The following is a 20,108-nucleotide window of genomic DNA, read 5'->3' on the forward strand; positions in this document are numbered from 1 at the left end:
TCCCAGGATGGAGCCGGAGCCAGCCCAGCCTGATGGCCCCCAGAACCCCTGCTCTGCATCACCCGAGGAGTGCAGAAGGGACAAAGGTGCTGCTGAGGACCCTCAACCGGGGCATCAGGGGGACATCCTGCCCCCCCTGCCCCCCCTGAGCTGCTCAGGTGTGTGGGTCCGGGCAGGGGTGCTGGGGGTGGGTTCAGCCGGGGGGACTTGGGTGGGGGGGAGGCTGCCAGCCCCTTCCCCGAGCACTGAGATGGTTAAGAGGCAGTGGCTGCGGGCTCAGCCTCCTCCCTGGCCCTTTTAAAAGCATCTGCTTGTTGCTATTTCCCTCTGTAAATTAAATCGATCAGCTGTGCTCGTGTGTCCTTCCCCCCCCCCCCCCTCCTCCTCCCCAAATTAAGGGGAGCTTTTAATCAAGTGATTTATGTTGGGTTCACAATCCTCGATGAAGCTCGCAGCCCAAGCAGGGGGGGTGGGGAGGGGAGCGGGGCTGGGGGGCTCCATAAATCACGGCTCCCCCCGGGGCTGCCTTGGCAGGGCAGCGGGGAGAGCTGGAGCCCGTGTTTCCATCACCAGAAAGTGCTGCTGCTATCACCATCTCCTGCTCATTTCCTGGGGTTACCAGGAGGGCAATTAAAGACGATAATAAGCAGAGCAGCTCCAGCAGCACTGCGAATGCACGCTGCAGGGCCGGGGGAGGGACACCCCCTTTCCCCCCCCTTCCCTTTTCATCCCCCCCGAGTACCCAGAGATGGAATTTGGGGGGTCCCTCCCGCAAAGCCCTGGGGGTCCTGTGCTGCCTCGGTCGAGCCAAAAGCCCTGGGGGTCTGCAGGGACCTGGAGGGGGGGATCGGGCTCCACTGTGCTCCCCCCCCCGGTACAGCACCCTCCTTTTTTCTCTCCCACTCCTCGCCTTCCTCTTTCTCTCCTTTTAAAGCTCTGCAGGACCGGGACAATCTCCTGGCCCCGGCCCAGGGCTGGCTCGGTGCTAAGCTGGGCTCTGTCCCACTGCCAGCCCCGGCAGGAGCCCCCCACAACCCCACCTTGGGGGGGGGGAGTGGTGTTTAGGGAGCACCTGGGGAGCGAAGCCCCCTCCCCCGGCCATCCCCCCACCTCTCACCCGGCTGTGGGGGCAGCACTGGTGGGACCCAGGGGTCCATCCCCAGCCCCCCCGTCCCCCCCCGGCCACCCACAGCTGAGCAAAGATGCATCCAGATGTGCACAGCTGCGGCAGAGGCAACCTGCAAAGTGGGGAGGGGGGCTCCCCAAAACCCTCCCTGTGCCTCGGAGGGGATGGGGCAGCAGGACGGGCAGGGTTTGGCCACCCAGCCCTTGCTCTGGGCTACTCGATGCTGGTTTTAACCCCCCCCCCCCGGGTTCATGGCAAACGTGGAGCAGACACAGAGCTGCTGGGATGCGGGAGGCTGTAAATCTCCAGCTCTGTTGTGCTTGGGCCTCCCTAAATCAGAGCTTTTCCCTCCGAATATTCATCTCCCCTAAAAGTGCTGAGCAGTGCATCTTTCCCCAGGAGCTCTGACGCAAGGGCTGGGGATGGCTGTGGCACCGGAGCTGCTTCCAACCAGAACCCTGCAGAAATTCCCCCATCTCCCGGGCAAACCGGCGTCGGTGGGCAGGGTGGCAGCAGCCACGGGGACATCCAGCCCGGAGCTTGGAGCAGCGATAGCGCTGGGATGCCCTGGGATGCCCGGGGGGAAGGATAATTCGGAGCCGGAGGGGAGGGGGGGGGGGGGAAGGGGGCTTCTGGAAGGTGTTTGGCAGCGGCGTGGCTGGAAAAGCTCTCCCCACGCCAAAGCACACACGGCCCCGGGTGTCTCTGCAGCCTTTTCATTCGCCTGATGTTGCAGAACAGAATCCAGTAATTTATGGGGCTCTGCTGGGTTCGTTTCCTCCGCTCGCTCGGGGCGGGGGGAGTCACGTCGGAAAAATGCTGACTCTCCCCTCTTTGTGCCTGCAGGGGGGGGGGGGGGGTGTCCCCGCACAGCTCCTGGGGGTTCCGCAGGGTTCCACAAGCAAAATCCCGCACCCCTGCCCGCACCCCCGGCTCTGCCAGAGGCTCCCGGAAGGGCAGAGCCGCCCCCCTGGAGCCCCCGCCCCCAGGGAACCCTTTAAAGCCGGGGCAGGAGGGGCTCCTGCTCTGTCCCCATCGTGTCGCCTGCAGCCCCGGAGCAGCCCCAGCCCCAGCAGTAAGTGTCGCCGGCTCCGGGGCTCTGCTCTCTCCTTCTTTTTGTTCTCCAGGGAATGGTTTGGGATTTGGGTAACTTTGCAATGGGCTCGAAGGGATTTTCTGTCCCTGCCCCGGCTGCCGGGTTTCTTGGGGTGTGTTGCTGGAGGGGCTGCTGCCGCCCCCCCCCCCCCGTTCGTGGGTGTTGGGGCTCTCAGAGTGGGGTCCTCGCCTCTCCGAGGGCTGTGGGCGCGTGCTGCTCCCCAAAACTTTGTTTGGGAGGCAGGAGTTGAGCCCCCCCGGATAACTGTGCTTCTGGGGCTCTCCTCTCTGCCTTCCAACCCTCTGCTTAGAGGACGGGGCGGTGTTGGTTCGACAGCTCCAGGAGGACAGAGAGAGCCCCTCCTCCCCCTCTGGGCTCCTGCCTTCCCCTCACCCCCCCTCCCAGGGTCCTGTCCCTGTCCCAGCTGGGACGCTGCAGCCACGGAGCTGTAAATGTTCCCGCAAACCTGTGGCCAGGTGGGCTCAGAGCTCCTGAGCCTTGTCCTGCTTCAAAAAATCAGCTTTTTTTTGGTTGGTTTTTGGTTTGGTTTGGGTTTTTTTTTGTTGTTGTTGTTGTTGTTTTTTGGTTTTGGGTTTTGGGTTTGTTTTTTTTTTTGGTGGTGGTTTTTTTGTTTGGTGGGTTTTTTTGTTTGTTTGGTTTTGTGTGTTTTTTTTTTTTTTTTTTTTTTTTGGTTGGTTGGGGGCTTTTTTTGTTTGGTTTTTGTTTCCTCCCACCCCTGTGGGTTTTTTTATCCCAAGGGGCTGATGGCTGCACTGATCCTGCTCAGCTGCTGGTGCTGCGGGCACACGGGGCTGTGCTGGCTGCAGGGGAAGGATGAGCCCCTCGGGGGTGATGGCAGGAGGGGAGGGGGCACCTCTGGGGGCTTTCCCGGGGGTCCCGGGGCAGGACCAGGTTCTGGCACTGGCTGCAGAGCAGGGGTGCCCACGGGGGGTGGGAGCCGTGGGGAAGGATCCCCGAGACCCCTGTGCCCCCCCCGGGGGGAAGGGGGTGGGGGGGACCCGGGTGGGGGCTTTGGAGCTGCTGCTGGGGAGGAACCAGAAATCTTGGATTGGTGTCTGGGATCACCCCCGGGCTAATTGGGTTTGATTACCCCGGGCTAACGAGTTCTGGGGATGGGAAATTCCTGGGTCGGGAGGGCGTTTCTGGGGAATGTTTCCTCCTGTGGCTCTTAATTGCTCCTGGAAATTAAAATTTAAAAAGCAAACAAACAAACAAAAAAAAAGAAACCAAAACCCAACAATAACAAAACAAGACCAACAAACCCCACCAAAGCCAACAGGGCCGATCAGGAGCCCCTAATCAGAAGCCCCCAATCAAAAACCAACAGAAATAACCAAAAAAACCCCAACCAAACCCCAAATTCCCATTTTCTCAGCCCTCAGGGGGTCCCTGCAGGGTTCTGGGTGCTCCCCGGGTGCTGCTCTCACCTCCCCCTCCCCTCCTGCCCCTGCTTTGTCCCTGGGGTTTGGGGGGCTGGGACCCCCGCGTGTGTCCCTGCGGGGTCCCCGCGGTGTCACCTCCCCCCCCCGGGGCCGCGATGGGATCCGCAGAGCTCTGCAGCTGCTGATGGAGGTTCCGAGGTTCCCGTTCCCGGGCGGTTCGGCTCGGAGAGGTTCGGCCCAGGGCTGGGCTGGTGCTGCGATCTGCCGGCGGGACCCGGCACTGCCCGCGGCTCGGGGAGAGGCATCGGAACCAGCCCAGCCCACGGGGTTCCGGGGTTGTGGGGGTGTGTCCCGGTCCCCCAGACACAGCCCCGGTTTCTGGGTGGTTTTTTTGGTTTTTTTTTTGTGTGCAGATCCTGCAGGCAGCGATGGCCTCGTGTTGGAAGGGAAGGGAGGGGAGGGGAAGGGTGGGCACAGAGCAGGGATTTGGGGGAAAAATGGGTGGGAATGGGACTGCTGTGTGTGGCTGCTCTAGAGGGACAGGGATCAGTTCCCTGGGATTGCATCAGCTGAGCTGTTACCTGGTGCTGTTTGCATGGGGAGGGGCTGTGACCCTCTGGCTGGTGGCACCTCCTGTCTCCCCCCTCCTGTCCCGTGTCCTCCCCCCCCCGTCCCGTGTCCTCCCCCCCCCGTCCCGTGTCCTCCCCCCCCCCCCGTCCCGTGTCCCCCCTCCCCCGTCCCGTGTCCCCCCTCCCCCGTCCCATATCCCCCCCCCCCCCAGTCCCGTGTCCCCCCCCCCCCAGTCCCGTGTCCCCCCCCCCCCAGTCCCGTGTCCCCCCCCCCCGTCCCGTGTGTGTCCCCCCCCCCGTCCCGTGTGTGTCCCCCCCCGTGTCCCCCGTCCCCCCCCCTGTCCCCCCCCCGTCCCCCCCCCTGTCCCGTGTCCCGTCCCCCTCCCCTCCCGTGTCCCCCCGTCCCGTGTCCCCACCCCGCCCCCGTCCCGTGTCCCCCCCCCCTCCTGTCCCGTGTCCCCCCCCCTCCTGTCCCGTGTCCCCCCCCCTCCTGTCCCGTGTCCCCCGTCCCCCCCCCTGTCCCCCCCCCCGTCCCCCCCCCGTCCCGTGTCCCGTCCCCCTCCCCTCCCGTGTCCCCCCCTCCCGTCTCGTGTGTCCCCACCCCCCCCCCGTGTGTGTCGTCCCCCCCCCCAGTCCCGTGTCCCCCCTCCCCGTCCTGTCCCCCTGTCCTCCTCCCCCTGTGCCCCTCCTCCTGTCACCCTCTCCAAACCTTCTCCAGGGACTGAGGATCCCAGCACAGGGACTGGACACTGCTATCCCAGCTGATCCCACCACCAGTTCCCAAGGAATCCCCCCCAGCTCCACCAGGCTGCCACCCTCTGTGCTGTGACCATCCTGTCCTGACAGAGCTCGGGGACCCTCAGGTGGCTCTGCAGACCCCTCCTCTGCTCTGGAGCGAAGAGGGAAAGGTCCCTGCAGGGCTGGGGTTCAGGAATTCCACCTGAAGCCACAATCCAGGAATTATTTTGCATTCTTTTCCTGCTGCACGTGCCCCTCAGGGAAATCCAGCACTCAGCAACACTTGGACTCTGCTCTTCAGAGGCCAAAATGCTGCCCCGGGCTCTCTGCAGAGGTTGGGCCACGGTTCTGGTCCAGTAACAAGTGTTGGGCTTATCAAAAAGCAGCTCCTGGTATCCAGACAAGAGCCCAGGGCTCTTCTGTCCCCCTCCCAGGACACAGAGGCAGGAGCCACACTTGAGGAATGGGGTTTATTTTAGAGAAATAACATTTATTTTTATTTTCTAAGCACCAATGGAACACAAACACTCAGCAGAGCACACTGGGACAGAACAGGGTCCAAGGGCAGCTGCCTGCTCCAGTTTAAACTGCTGGTGACACCCGACCTCCAGGTGGCTTCTGTGGGAGTGGGATGGTTCTGAAAGCTGCCTGAGCTCTAGAGGAGACATTTCAGTCAACTTAGCACCAAGTCTAATTTTAATTTTACAGTAAGTATAAATACACCCATTTAAAATCCATAATGGCATTAATTTCTGGACATTTACAGAGGATGAAGTAAAAAAAAGAAAAAAAGTTAAAAAATAATGCTAAAAACAGCTTTTCCATATCCTCCTGTGGAAAAAGCAGTCAAATGCCATCATTTTGTCACCCACCCCAAGCCCAGGAGCACCTCCTGCTGTGGCTCTGAGCCTGACGAGTTTACCCAAGACTTGGGAAATGTGTGAGGCTGCCCCACACCCCCCAGCAGGGCCCTAAAAATCCAAATTTCTGCCCCCTGTAACAGCACCTGCAAAGGAGCTGCCCTCTTCACTGCTCTGCTCTCCTTCCAGAAGTTTTTGGGTGTTTCTCAACACCCCACGGAGGAGGGTGCTGGTCCCCCCGTGGCACAGGGAGATCCAGTGGGTCATCCTCTGGTTACTGGTTACTGGTTAACCCATGCTAACTGGGATGAGGAGCTAGAGCTGGCCAAGCAGGGCAGGCTGCAAGCCCTGGCTACAGGGACATCTCCCTGGGGAGGATTTCAAACTGTGGCTGACTCTGTGCCAGGGCTTCAGGACAAGGAGCAGGAGCAGGAGCCTTTCCTAAGGGTTAGGAGCACAAACACCTGCACAGGAACTGCAGAGGCAGCAGCAGCAGCAGAATTATTATCATCTGTACAAATTAAATGTCCAGGAAGAGGGCTCAGTAGAAAGGAGAAGCTTCAGCGTGGCCTCAGTGCTGATGTGCTCCTGGAAAATCCCTTTTCCTGGAAGGAGTTCCAGAGCTGGGAGCTTTTTTCTCCAGGGTCAAAGAGTCCTCGTGGGCTCCAGGCTAAGCTCCATTGGCTGGGCTGCTCTGAGATGCTTCCCTTGGAGCCTAAGTGGAAGGGAGAGCAGCAGATTTTAGGCAGTACCAGTGCAAATGTGTCCTGGTTTGGGCCAGGATAAAGGGGATTTTCTGTCTTGTACTTTTGCTTTCAGCTCAGTCTCTTGCAAGGAGCTGCACTGCTGAAATTCACAGCAAGTTTCTCAGACAGTGGCTGCTCCTGGGACTGATCCCACTGATGTTCAGAGTTACTGCTGGAGCCTGGTGTGCAGAGCCCAGGCCACTGCTCAGCTCTGAGGAACATTTTACCCTCCAGAAGGGATAAAGAGGTCCCACCTGCAGCCTCCTCTGGGGAGGAAGGGACAAGAGAGAGGCCAGAATTGATCAAACAGAGGATTCCATCCCATACACCTCATACTCAGGATAAATTTGAGGGATCACAAGAGCTTCCAGGTTTCCAGCTTCCAGCCTTTCCTGCTTCCCTTCACCCGTTCCCTGCTTCCTTCAGCATCCTGGGAGGATTCCATCCCTTCCTCTGCCTCTGCTCCTGATCCATCCCAGCCTGAATCTCTGTGTTCTGCCTCCAGCTCCCAACTGCTGCTGACCCCAGGATTCCAGCCTGGACTTTCCCACCCTGCAGCCTCAGTGGGGATGTGAGAGTTATTGGGGGGAAGGGGGAAGGAACCTGGGATCCATTTTCCTGTCTATTTGTATATATTCAGTAATTTTTCCTATTTATCATTACCATTTCATTAAAGCTGTGCAGTTCAGTTTCCAACCCATCAGTTTCTCTCCCTTATTCTCTCTCCTTTCTTTATCAGGGAGGAGGGAGGGATTAACAGAGAGCATCTGGCACTTGGTTTAATTGCTGAGCCAGTGTTAAACCCTGACAAAATGCTTCTTAAATATTCAGCCCCCCCCCTTTTTTTTTTTTTTTGAAGAAGGAATCTTCACATTTAACACAGGAAAACAAACTGCTCTGAGAGTTACAGCTGGCTAAGATCAAAAGTTCTTCAGGGTAAAGGAGCATTATTCTCCTGTTGATAAAAAGTCATCTTGGGCTCCCAAACCTGCCCTAAGTGGGCACCCTGGACAGACCCCTAAGCAGCTGAATTTAAATCAAATCTTCACAAAAAACAAAGCCAGGAAAAGGGAAGGCAGGAATAGTCACTGCAGGAATATTTTTACTGAAAGTGGTGCTTTATGAGACAGTGGCTTGAGGGGAGGCTCATTTACCCTGCTTTTTAGCAGGTTATTCACAAGAATCCAGGGAAAGGACATACTGGGAGTTCCCCAGAAGTTCCCAGTTGTCTTTCCCAGCCCTCAGTGCAGTTCTCAGCCACAATTTCTCCAGTCACTCCTTGAACTTCACATTCCCAGCACTTTGCAGTCCCAGTTGGACCACCAGAACCATCTCCCTTGGGAATCCCAAGGCTCTGGAGGAGCTCACCTCTAGTGGTGCTCCTGAGCCTGGCAGCTTCTCTGCTGGCTGAGGGATAAATTCTTCATTCTTGAAGGGAAAAGCAGCTCAAAGTCACAGAGCCCTCTCAAAAAAGCTCCAGACAGACCCTGTGCAATCCCTCCTCCTTCCCCAAAAAGGCTGCTCCCTGTCCTCCCACTGCTTCTCCTCTGCAGTTTAACTGAGCTCTCTGGCACTACACAAATATTCTCTTTTCATTTCTGTCTTTAGTTTTATCAGCATGGAGCCATCTAAGGAATTCACTTCAGAGAACCACATGCTCAGCCTTCCTTACTCTGGAGATTTTGGGCTTTTAGGCCCAGGCCACTCAGCCCAAGCTCACTGGGAAGCTGAAAACAAGTCACCTTTTAGTGGCTTCTCTGAGCTAGAGGTACCTGGGCTGAAATCTCAGTATTTATGTGATTTTGGGGTTTTGTCTGGCTTTGGAAAGGTTTGTTCATTGTGCTCTTCCCAAAGATCTCAGCACCACAGGCTCATTTTCCCACTTGTAGGCAGTTATTTTCTAACCTTTCTCCCTTGTGCAGCAGGGGCAGGGTCCACCAGGGTCCCCTGACCTTCAGGAATGGTTTCAGCAGCTTCACTTCTCTGCAGAAAAACAAACACAGCATGCAGCAGAGTCACTTGGAGGATCAAAGAACAAGATCCATGTCACACTGCTCCACTTTTGTAACGTCCAGTGGTTCAACTCTTAACCTGGAAGCTCTGTTCAAGCAGCTCACCTGATTCTGTGGCACTGGGACAGATTGTGGCTTTACATCTATCAAGTACAAGGCACGGGAGAGCAGGAGCAGGGAAGGTGGAACATTCTCTTTCAAGTGCAGATCCAGCCACTGTGAAAAGAAAACAGAAGGAAAAGTTACTGTGTGCTGGCTCTTAGTGCTCCCTTGTCAAGCCCTCTTTGTCCTTAAAGCTGAAACAGAGAATATTATAATTATATGATGTTATACATTATATATATTATGTAATATATTATATTATGTTGCAAACTTATGAATATGTATGTAACCTCCCCTGTAGCTGTATAAATACCCCAACCCTTTCCCTCAGGGCAGGAACTGAGCTGGGAGTTCCCCGGATCCAAAATAAATACCTTTGCTGTTTAAAGGCTCAAAACTCTGTCTCTAATCAGTTTTGTTTGGCCTTTTTGGGCTTCAAAGCCATCTTGGGTGTGGCTGATACAAGGGGGAGAAAGGCTTTTGAGGAGTCAGGAATGCTGCAGGGAATCCCTGCTGGAGAGGGAGTTCCCAGCTGCCAGGGAGGTTCCAGCACCCTCCTGCCAGGGGAAGCAAAGTGCCTGGAGTCACCCACAGCTGATCTGAGGTGCAGCATCCCTCATCTGTCTGAATGCTCACAAGAGGCTCCTCTTTGCTCTGCTGCAACTCTTGGCTACTTCAGAAGCTTCAAACACCCCCCCTCCCCTCCCAGCCCCCCCATTTCATCTTGCTTTTAGCTGGCCCTGAGGCTCCTTGCTCTTCTCTTTGGTCCAAGGCCCAACCTGGACACTTCATGCCTTGGAGCTCAGCTCTGGAGCTGAGGATCCCTCAGGAAATGGGGATGAGCTGTGGGGGAAGCTGTCTGAGGGCTGCAGGACCTGGTTCCCAGGAGGAATCTTGTCAGAGGAACACTTGCCTGTCCCAGCTGCTCCTTCAGCTGCTCCTGAGACAATCCCAGGGACCTCATCCCTCTGGCTCTGCAGGCACTCTGCAGCTCAGACACACTCAGGACGTGGACTCCCTCCTTGGCAATCATCTGAAACAACAAGGAACAAGGAACATTCCTGTGTGGGCACAGAGTGAGCCCAACCCCTGATGTCCCTGATGAGTTTCAGCCCCCAGAAATCTGTCTGGGGAGATGGGCATCAAGTCAGAGCAGCACAGAGTGAGACTGAGCACTCATTCTGTGCTTGAGAGCTGAGAGTCCTCAGCTGCAGAGGGTGAGACACTGACCTGACTGTTCTGTTCTTCCCCCAGATACTCAGAGTTTCACTTTTACACGTGGCCCCACAGCTCTGAAGAATTAACTCACAGGCAGCCCCAGAGAGCTGCCAGGACCCTGGGCTTTAACCAGGCTGTGGTGACCCCCAGGTGCCTTTCAGACCTGGGCACCCCTTGGGAGCTTTCCTCTGAGCAAAGCAGGGACTCAGAGGGCAGAGCTGGGGATCCTCCAGTCCCCCCCTCACCTCATCATCTGCCTTGATGGTTCTGAGCCTCAGGAGGAGCTGGAAACGCAGCAGATTGTTGGTGCCAAGGGGCTGCAGCTCCAGCAGTTTGCAGAGAGCCACCAGCTGGGGCCTTTCCAAGTGCTCCAGGGTCAGCTCATCCTCAAAAAGCTTGGAGAAGCTGAGGATCTCCTGGGTGCTGGGCTGGTGCCCACTGTGACGGAGCTGGAAAAGCCAAACCAAGAGAGAGGAGATGTCTGTGTGTCCCCTGTCCCCTCTGAGGGGGGGATTCCCCTCCCTGCATGGACACAAAAGGACAAAAAGAGAGTTTTATCCCAGGGGAGAACTTCCCCTGGCTGCTCCAGGATGGAAACTCCTCTCTGCATGGCTCCAGCTGCAGCAGAGGAGGGGGCAGCTCTGAGCTGTCAGACCTTGGCACAAATCCCACATTCTGTGCCCAAAACCTCAGCAGCAGCTCTGGTGTGAGAGCTCAGCCCCTGTACCTGCTGCACGTAGGAGGAGAATTTTTTCCCTTGTCCTGTGGCTGCTTTGTTCCTCTTGGCCATCTCTGCAACTGTCTCCTGCAGGAACTTTGCCAGCTCCAGCTTTGCATTTAACTTCTTTTTTTGCTTTTCTTCCTTCATTTAGGAAACAAAACAGGGTTAGGAGTTCCACTTGAAAGCCAGAAGGGAGGAGATTCTGGGGAAGAGAGGACCTGGGGCTCCAGCACTGAAAGGCTTTGGTCAAGTGAACAAAATGAAACTGCTGATTACAGCAAAACCCCCAAATTCTGCTGCCCTGGCCAGGAATAATCATGGAATCACAGCATGGGCTGGGCTGGAAGGGACCTCAGAGCTCATCAAGTCCAACCCTTGCTCCACTCCCCCCGTGGTTCCCAGCCCATGGCACTGAGTGCCACATCCAGGCTCTTTTGAAATATCTCCAGGGATGGAGAATCCACCCCTTCCCTGGGCAGCCCATTCCAATGGCTGAGCACCCTCTCTGCAAAGAATGCTTTCCTAATATCCAACCTAAACCTCCCCTGGCAGAGCTTCAGCTCTGCCAGGGGAGGTTTAGGTTGGATATTAGGAAAAAATTCTTTAGTCTGTGCCCTCTTATCCTACTGATATCTGCCTGACCCCCCCCCCTGGCTCCAACCTCCTTTCAGGGAGTTGGAGAGAGTGATGAGGTCTCCCCTGAGCCTCCTCTTCTCCAGCCTCAACACCCCCAGCTCCCTCAGCCCTTCCTCCCAGGAATTCTGCTGGATCCCTTCCCAGCCTCCTTGCTCTTCTCTGGACCTGCTCCAGCACCTCAATCTCCTTCCTGAGCTGAGGGGCCCAGAACTGGACACAGGACTCAAGCTGTGGCCTCCCCAGGGCTGAGCACAGGGGCAGAATCCCTTCCCTGGACCTGCTGGCCACGCTGTTCCTGAGCCAGCCCAGGATGCCATTGGCCTTCTTGGCCACCTGGGCACACTGCTGGCTCCTGTTCAGTGAGGAATGTCTGAGCCAGAGGGGTGTGTGAGCTGAAAGCTGCAGCCCCAGCCTCAGGAGGGACACAAACCTTCTTGGACTCTGTCTCAAAGGTGGAGGGCAGCATTTCAGGGAAGAGCTTCAGGAAGACAGGGAGCAGGAACTCCATGAAGGGGACAATGACAAACACCAGGAAGGGAACCAGCCTGAAGAGATCTGCACAGGTTCTCAGGAGCTGCAGAGGGAGGGGAGCAGAGCAGAAATGGTTATGGGACCCAAGAGAGGACGAAAAGAAAAGAAAAGAAAAGAAAAGAAAAGAAAAGAAAAGAAAAGAAAAGAAAAGAAAAGAAAAGAAAAGAAAAGAAAAGAAAAGAAAAGAAAAGAAAAGAAAAGAAAAGAAAAGAAAAGAAAAGAAAAGAAAAGAAAAGAAAAGAAAAGAAAAGAAAAGAAAAGAAAAGAAAAGAAAAGAAAAGAAAAGAAAAGAAAAGAAAAGAAAAGAAAAGAAAAGAAAAGAAAAGAAAAGAAAAGAAGAGAAAAGAAGAGAAAAGAAGAGAAAAGAAGAGAAAAGAAGAGAAAAGAAGAGAAAAGAAAAGAAAAGAAAAGAAAAGAAAAGAAAAGGAGAAAAGAGAAAAAAGAGAAAAAAGAGAAAAGAAAAGAAAAGAAAAGAAAAGAAAAGAAAAGAAAAGAAAAGAAAAGAAAAGAAAAGAAAAGAAAAGAAAAGAAAAGAAAAGAAAAGAAAAGAAAAGAAAAGAAAAGAAGAAAAGAAAAAAAGAAAAAGAAAAAGAAAAAGAAAGAAAAAGAAAAAGAAAGAAAAAGAAAAAGAAAGAAAAAGAAAAAGAAAGAAAAAGAAAAAGAAAGAAAAAGAAAAGAAAAAGAAAAGAAAAAGAAAAGAAAAAGAAAAGAAAAAGAAAAGAAAAAGAAAAGAAAAAGAAAAAGAAAAAGAAAAGAAAAGAAAAGAAAAGAAAAGAAAAGAAAAGAAAAGAAAAGAAAAGAAAAGAAAAGAAAAGAAAAGAAAAGAAAAGAAAAGAAAAGAAAAGAAAAGAAAAGAAAAGAAAAGAAAAGAAAAGAAAAGAAAAGAAAAGAAAAGAAAAGAAGAGAAAAGAAGAGAAAAGAAAAGAAAAGAAAAGAAAAGGAGAAAAGAGAAAAAAGAGAAAAAAGAGAAAAAAGAGAAAAGAAAAGAAAAGAAAAGAAAAGAAAAGAAAAGAAAAGAAAAGAAAAGAAAAGAAAAGAAAAGAAAAGAAAAGAAAAGAAAAGAAAAGAAAAGAAAAGAAGAAAAGAAAAAAAGAAAAAGAAAAAGAAAAAGAAAGAAAAAGAAAAAGAAAGAAAAAGAAAAAGAAAGAAAAAGAAAAAGAAAGAAAAAGAAAAAGAAAGAAAAAGAAAAAGAAAAGAAAAAGAAAAGAAAAAGAAAAGAAAAAGAAAAGAAAAAGAAAAGAAAAAGAAAAGAAAAAGAAAAGAAAAAGAAAAGAAAAAGAAAAGAAAAAGAAAAGAAAAAGAAAAGAAAAAGAAAAAAAAGAAAAAAAATAAAAAAAAGAAAAAGAAAGAAAAAGAAAGAAAAAGAAAGAAAAAGAAAGAAAAAGAAAGAAAAAGAAAGAAAAAGAAAGAAAAAGAAAGAAAAAGAAAAAAAAGAAAAAAAAGAAAAAAAAGAAAAAAAAGAAAAAAAAGAAAAAAAAGAAAAAAAAAGAAAAAAAAAAAAAAAGAAAAAAAAGAAAAAAAGAAAAAAAGAAAAAAAAGAAAAAAAAGAAAAAAAAGAAAAAAAAGAAAAAAAGAAAAAAAGAAAAAAAGAAAAAAAAGAAAAAAAAGAAAAAAAAGAAAAAAAAAGAAAAAAAAGAAAAAAAAGAAAAAAAAGAAAAAAAAGAAAAAAAAGAAAAAAAAAGAAAAAAAAGAAAAAAAAGAAAAAAAAGAAAAAGAAAAAGGAGTTCCAAGGGAGTGGGGGAACCAAGGAGCTGACCTCAACCTTGTCCCAGCCACCCCCTCCCTCAGGTTTGTGTTTCTGTTAATGCACCATTAGTACCTCCTGATATCTCACACCAGGCCTCATCTGCTGAACAGGGGCATTTAAAAGCTGACAATAATTCAATATAATTGAAATAACTCAATAACTCAATATAATAAAAATAGACAAATAAATACACAAAAAAGTAGACAAATAAATAATAAATAATAATAATAAATAATAAATCTAATAAAATAAAATTTTATTAAAATAAATAAATATAATAAATAAAAATTAATAAATAAATAAGAATTAATATATAATATATTTATTAATATGTAATATTAATATTAATATATTAATATTACTATAATAATTAATAAATAGTAAATAATAATAAATAAAAATAATAAATAATAAAAATAGACAAATAAATAGACAAAAAATAGACAAATAAATAATAAATAATAATAATAAATAATAAATTTAATACAATAAAATTTTATTAAAATAAATAAAAACAATAAATAAATAAAATTAATAAATAAATTATAAGGATTAATATATAATATATTTATTAATATGTAATATTAATATTAATATATTAATATTACTATAATAATTAATAAATAATAATAAATAATAATAAATAAAAACAATAAATAATAAAAATAGACAAATAAATAGACCAAAAAATAGACAATAAAGCTGACTTACCCTCCTCCTCTCCCTCCGTGTGAGGACCTGGCCATGCAGGAGCCTCCAGACCATCCTGGCAGCCACCTTGGTGTCAGCCCAGAGCCACCGGAACCCGTTGGAATAACGTCTGAGCTCCTCCACCGCTCTTTGCCTCCAACTCTTCTTCCCCTCCCTCAGCACTTTTGGTGGAGTTTCCGCAGTTTTGGGGTCCCGGCGGGGCGGGGGCTCCTCCTGCAGGTCCCGAGGCAAAGGGGGGGATGTGTGCAGGGTTCGGGCGGTTCCGGACGGGCCCAGCAGAGCCCAGCACAGCCCGGTTTGGCTGCCGGGACCTCTCCCATCAGCCCGGGACAAAGGAGGAGCCAAAGCCCGGAGAAACCCACTCGGAACCGGCGAGTCCGGAGGGCACGGGGGGAGGAGGAGGAGGAGGCGGCAGCTCCTGAAACGGGAGAGGTTCGGGTCAGGGGGTCCCGGGGGTCCCAGAAAGCGGGGTCTGGGTGTCCCGGGAGCCTCATCCTCTGCCTCACCCCCCCCCGGGACCTGAACCCACTGAGGATTTGTCCCGTGGGATCTGCCTTATCCTAAACCCCCCCCTGGGGCAGAGACCCCCCCCAAACCTCCCCTTCTCCGTTATAACGGAGCTGAGCCCCCCCCCCCCCCAGACCCCCGGAACGCCCTCGGTTTCCAGGAATCCCCCCAGGGATCTGAGCTCTGCTCCCCCTAAAGCAATCAATAAAGCAATCAATAAATCAATCAATCACTAAATCACCACTAAATCAATAATCACTTAATCACTTAATCACTTAATCAATCACTTAATCACTTAATCACTTAACCACTTAATCAATCGATAAATCAATCACTTAATCACTTAATCAATCGATAAATCAATCACTTAATCACTTAATCAATCGATAAATCAATCACTTAATCAATCGATAAATCAATCACTTAATCACTTAATCAATCAATAAATCAATCACTTAATCAATCGATAAATCAATCACTTAATCACTTAATCAATCGATAAATCAATCACTTAATCACTTAATCAATCGATAAATCAATCACTTAATCAATCGATAAATCAATCACTTAATCGCTTAATCAATCAATAAATCAATCACTTAATCACTTAATCAATCACTTAACCAATCACTTAATCAATAATCAATCAATAAATAATTAATAAATCAATAATTAATACCCATCGCCTTCCCCTGCCCGCACCTCCCTGAGCCCCGCACCGTCCCCTCCCCGCCCCGCCTCACCCGGGCCGGGCTGTGCGGAGCAGCGTGTTCAGGGCCATCCCGAGTCACCGGTGTGGCCGGGACAGGCGCAGCGGGGGTTCCCGCATCGCCCGGGGCCGGGGGGACCGGGGGGTCCCGGGCTGCGCTGCGGCCTCCGTGCTGCGGGCAGAGGCCTCCCGGGGACAGCGCCCCAAGGTTCCGCACCGGGACTGGGCCGAGCCCGGAGCCCCGAACCCGGAGCCCCGAACCCGGAGCCCCGAACCCGGAGCCCCGGTCCCACCGCCCCGCACAGGGTCGGTCCCGGTCCCCGCACCGCCGCCCTCCGCTATCCCATGTTGCCCCGCCCGCGGCGCTCTGCCCGGCCAACTGCGCTCTATGGTTGCCCCGCTGTCGCCATCACCTTGCGTCACAGAGCCTCCGGCGGCAGCCAATCGGGAGGCGGGGCTGCGGCCCTGCCTGTGGGACAGCCAATGGGAGAGGGGCGGGGCGGGGCTTGGCCCCCGGTGCCCTCAGAGGCGGCCGCTGATTGGCTGCGCGGGCGGGCGGGCGGTGTGTGGGTCGCGGAGCGATGATGTCACGGGACGGTGCGTGACGCCATCGAGAGGCGGTGGGGCTGCGTGTGACGTAAGAGAGCGGGAAGAACGGGAGGGGGGGGCGGGATCGTCCGGGGCGGGGCCTGAGGGGACCCTGGGGCCTGAGGGGAGACCCCCCTGAAGCCTCCCCCGGGGCCTCCCCTGAGGCCTCTCCCGGGGTGCTGCAGGGGTCCCGGGTACCCGGGTGCTGGGGTCTCCTCCTCCCCCCCTCCTCCCCTCCCTTTTCGGTGTTTTTGCTGCCCCGAGGTGCTCCCAGAGCCCTCCCCTGAGCTCTGGGGCCTGAGCCTTCCCCTTGTGGTTTGTGCAGCTCCCGGGGAGCCATGGCTGCAGAGAGGCTCCTGGCTGGAGGAGAGGCGCTGGTTCTGCTCAGCACCCCGGCTGCATCCTGCCAGGCCTTGGCTTCAGGCCCGGGGAAAGGTAAGGAGAGGCTGCCAGGTGGTTCCCTCACACGCTGAGGCCGTTTCCCTCCCTGCTTCCTGCTGCTTTCTCTGGGTTTTCAAAAGGGAAAAGAGTCCCGGTGGTTCAGCAGCTCCCGCTGCCCACGAACCATCAGCAGCACCCCCGTGTTTAGTGGTGAGGAACCAAACTTCACTTTTGTGTGAAACGTTGGTGTTTGAGTTTGTGTCTCTGAGCAGAGCAGATTCCTCGTGGTTGGGTGTGAAGAGTGGGGCAGGTGAGAGCTGGGGCTCCTTTTGTGTGTGAGCACTTTGTGTGGAATCAGAGGGAAGCTCCAAGCCCTGAGCTGTCTGAGCCAAACCCCGTGGGGCTGGGATCTGCTGGGACTTGTCAGCAGCTGCAGGAATGTTCTTGGGAGGTGACAGGGGACTGGGCCTCCTGAAATGGTTTCTGTGTCTGAGACACCCGTGTGGGGAAGGCGTTGGGTTGTCCCCAGTGGAAAAGCTTTGGCAGCTTTGCTGGTCACAGAATCCTAGAACGGGCTGGGTTGGAAGGGACCTCAGAGCTCATCAAGTCCAACCCTTGCTCCACTCCCCCCGTGGTTCCCAGCCCATGGCACTGAGTGCCACATCCAGGCTCTTTGGAAATATCTCCAGGGATGGAGAATCCACCCCTTCCCTGGGCAGCCCATTCCAATGGCTGAGCACCCTCTCTCTAAAGAAATTCTTTCCTAATATCCAACCTAAACCTCCCCTGGCAGAGCTAAAGCTCTGCCAGGGGAGGTTTAGGTTGGATATTAGGAAAAAATTCTTTAGTCCATGCCCTCTTGTCCCACTGATATCAGCCCAACCCCCCCTGGCTCCAACCTCCTTTCAGGGAGTTGTAGAGAGTGATGAGGTCTCCCCTGAGCCTCCTCTTCTCCAGCCTCAACACCCCCAGCTGGTGGGGCCTGAACAGATGAAGGAAATTTTTAGAAGTAGAAAACAAAGCTGGGGAAGGAATGGGAGGGGAAGGTGCTGCCTGGGCTGTGTTTTCATTGCCTGGGAAACGTGGTTCCCATCCAGAGCTGCTCTCCAAGCCTTTTAAATTTGGGAAAACCCCATTCCCCCCATTTTAACCCCATTCCTCCCGTTTCCCCAAGCTGAGTTTGCTGTCCCAGGCTCTGCTGCACTCTCAGTGCAGGTTCTGGCATGGTACCACTTGGTTCCCTTGGGCTTTGTTCTGCTCAGCTCCATCCCCTGGGATGGCAGAGGGTTTCTTGGGTTGTTTTTTCTCCCCTGGGAGAGCTGAGTTTGTCCCCTGGGAGATGTTTGGGTGGGATGGGTGAGGTGCTGGCTGTGCTGCTTCCCCTTCTGGTGGTCCCCGTGCCCACAACTGGGAGCTGAGCAGCTCTGCACTTGTTTCCCAGGGTGTTCCCTGGCCTTGGAGGAGTTCTGATCCATGGGTGCTGCCCTCAGGAAGGGCCCTGCAGCAGTGGGGAGGGGGATGGGAGCCCCCCAGGGGCTCCCCCTGCAGCTCCTGCCCCACTGCTGCACCCCATCCCACCCCATCCCACCCCCATCCCACCCCCATCCCACCCCCATCCCACCCCCATCCCACCCCCATCCCACCCCCATCCCACCCCCATCCCACCCCCATCCCACCCCATCCCACCCCATCCCATCCCACCCCATCCCACCCCATCCCACCCCATCCCATCCCACCCCATCCCATCCCACCCCATCCCATCCCACCCCATCCCACCCCATCCCACCCCATCCCATCCCATCCCACCCCATCCCATCCCATCCCACCCCATCCCACCCCACCCCATCCCACCCCATCCCACCCCATCCCACCCCACCCCATCCCATCCCATCCCATCCAACCCCACCCCATCCCACCCCATCCCACCCCATCCCACCCCATCCCACCCCACCCCACCCCATCCCATCCCATCCCATCCCATCCCATCCCATCCCATCCCACCCCACCCCACCCCATCCCATCCCATCCCATCCCACCCCACCCCATCCCACCCCATCCCATCCCATCCCATCCCATCCCATCCCATCCCATCCCACCCCACCCCATCCCATCCCATCCCATCCCATCCCATCCCATCCCACCCCATCCCATCCCATCCCACCCCACCCCATCCCACCCCATCCCATCCCATCCCATCCCATCCCATCCCATCCCATCCCACCCCACCCCATCCCATCCCATCCCATCCCATCCCATCCCATCCCACCCCACCCCATCCCACCCCACCCCATCCCACCCCATCCCACCCCATCCCACCCCATCCCATCCCATCCCATCCCATCCCATCCCATCCCATCCCATCCCACCCCACCCCATCCCATCCCATCCCATCCCATCCCATCCCATCCCATCCCATCCCATCCCATCCCACCCCATCCCACCCCACCCCATCCCATCCCATCCCATCCAACCCCACCCCATCCCACCCCATCCCACCCCCACCCCCCCCCATCCCTTTTGGCAGGGGGGGTTTGGTGCTCACAGCTCCTGGGAGCAATTAGCAGTTAATTAATTCCGCAGGGAGGGCACAGCACCTCTGGCAGAGCACCAGGACATCCTTGTCCCTCCTCGGGGCTGCAGGAATCGGGGGTTCTGTCCCCTGGGGGTGACCCCAGAGGTTCATCAGGGAGCACTAATTACTGAGGGGGGCTGGGGGGGTCTGGAGAGGTCACGGGAGGGGAAACTGAACAGGAGAGAAGTGGGGACAGAGCTGGAATTCCTGTTCAATATTTGTCCTGGGGAAAAAAAGGTGGTTTTGGAGCAGTGCAGGAGCACCAGGACCCCCCATTCATGTTCTCCCCCCCCCATTAATTTTTTCCTTCATGTGCAACGTTTGGAGTTTTTAGAGGTGAGGAGGTGAGGCAGCACAGCCCTTTCCTGGGCCAGGTGGTGCCTTGTTGTATTTAAGTGTCTTTATTTGGTATTTATTTAAGTGTATTTAGTTATGTATTTGTATTATTGTATTTAAGTGTCTTTATTTTGCATTTATTAAGTGTATTTATTTATGTACTTATATTATTGTATTTAAATGTATTTATTTTTGGTGCCTTACTGTATTTAAGGAGGAGGAGAATGGGATTTTCATTCACTCCACTGCAGTGACCCCAACCCTCCCAGCGCAGGGAATGTCTCCTGGCTCTGGGACACAGGGGGAAGCAGGGGGTTCTCACTCAGCCTTTGCGGGCTGATGCTCAGAGCTCGTCACCGCTCAGCTTCCCGCCGGGGCTCTCTTTTTACCAGTTCTCTGTTTATTTCCTCCCTTTCCCGCTCACACCCATCCCCTCTCCCTCCTCCCATCTTGGTTTCTCCATCCTCTGCTCCCATCGCGTTTCCCGTTTCTTTCCCCCTCCCCTCACACTCCGATGTCCGTGCTGCGGGGCGCGCTCATTGCTGCCCCTCCGCTGTGTCTGCTCCCGCACAAGAAGGGCGGGAGAGCCGTGCGGGAGGAGCAGAAGGGGGGGGAGTTCCCCGCCAACCTCCCCGCACCTCATTTTCCCTCCGGAGCGGCTCCGGCCCCCGGCAGGACTACAACTCCCATGGTGCTTTGCGCCCGCCCCCTCAGCCAATGGGGGCGCGGCGTGGCGGGGTGCGCGTGCGCCCGCGCCTGCGCGTTGTGCGGCGGCGGCGCGGGAGGGGGTGCGGGAGGG

General features: G+C 53.2%; 1 protein-coding gene across 1 annotated transcript; it reads right to left on the reverse strand.

Moving 5' to 3' along the window:
- Window positions 1-5,388: 5,388 nt before the first annotated feature.
- Window positions 5,389-15,659, reverse strand: LETM2 (leucine zipper and EF-hand containing transmembrane protein 2). The gene is made up of 9 exons (XM_071729022.1): window positions 15,467-15,659; window positions 14,217-14,634; window positions 11,658-11,801; window positions 10,598-10,732; window positions 10,116-10,319; window positions 9,566-9,685; window positions 8,656-8,766; window positions 8,444-8,521; window positions 5,389-6,507 (listed from the first exon to the last, which is right to left on the reverse strand). Exons 1-9 carry the CDS (start codon window positions 15,502-15,504, stop codon window positions 6,463-6,465), a joined length of 1,293 nt encoding a protein of 430 aa, XP_071585123.1. The 5' UTR covers window positions 15,505-15,659; the 3' UTR covers window positions 5,389-6,462.
- Between the last annotated feature and the right edge of the window lie 4,449 nt (window positions 15,660-20,108).

The sequence above is a fragment of the Heliangelus exortis genome, chromosome 30, assembly GCF_036169615.1.
Source record: "Heliangelus exortis chromosome 30, bHelExo1.hap1, whole genome shotgun sequence".
NCBI classification, from domain to species: domain Eukaryota; kingdom Metazoa; phylum Chordata; class Aves; order Apodiformes; family Trochilidae; genus Heliangelus; species Heliangelus exortis.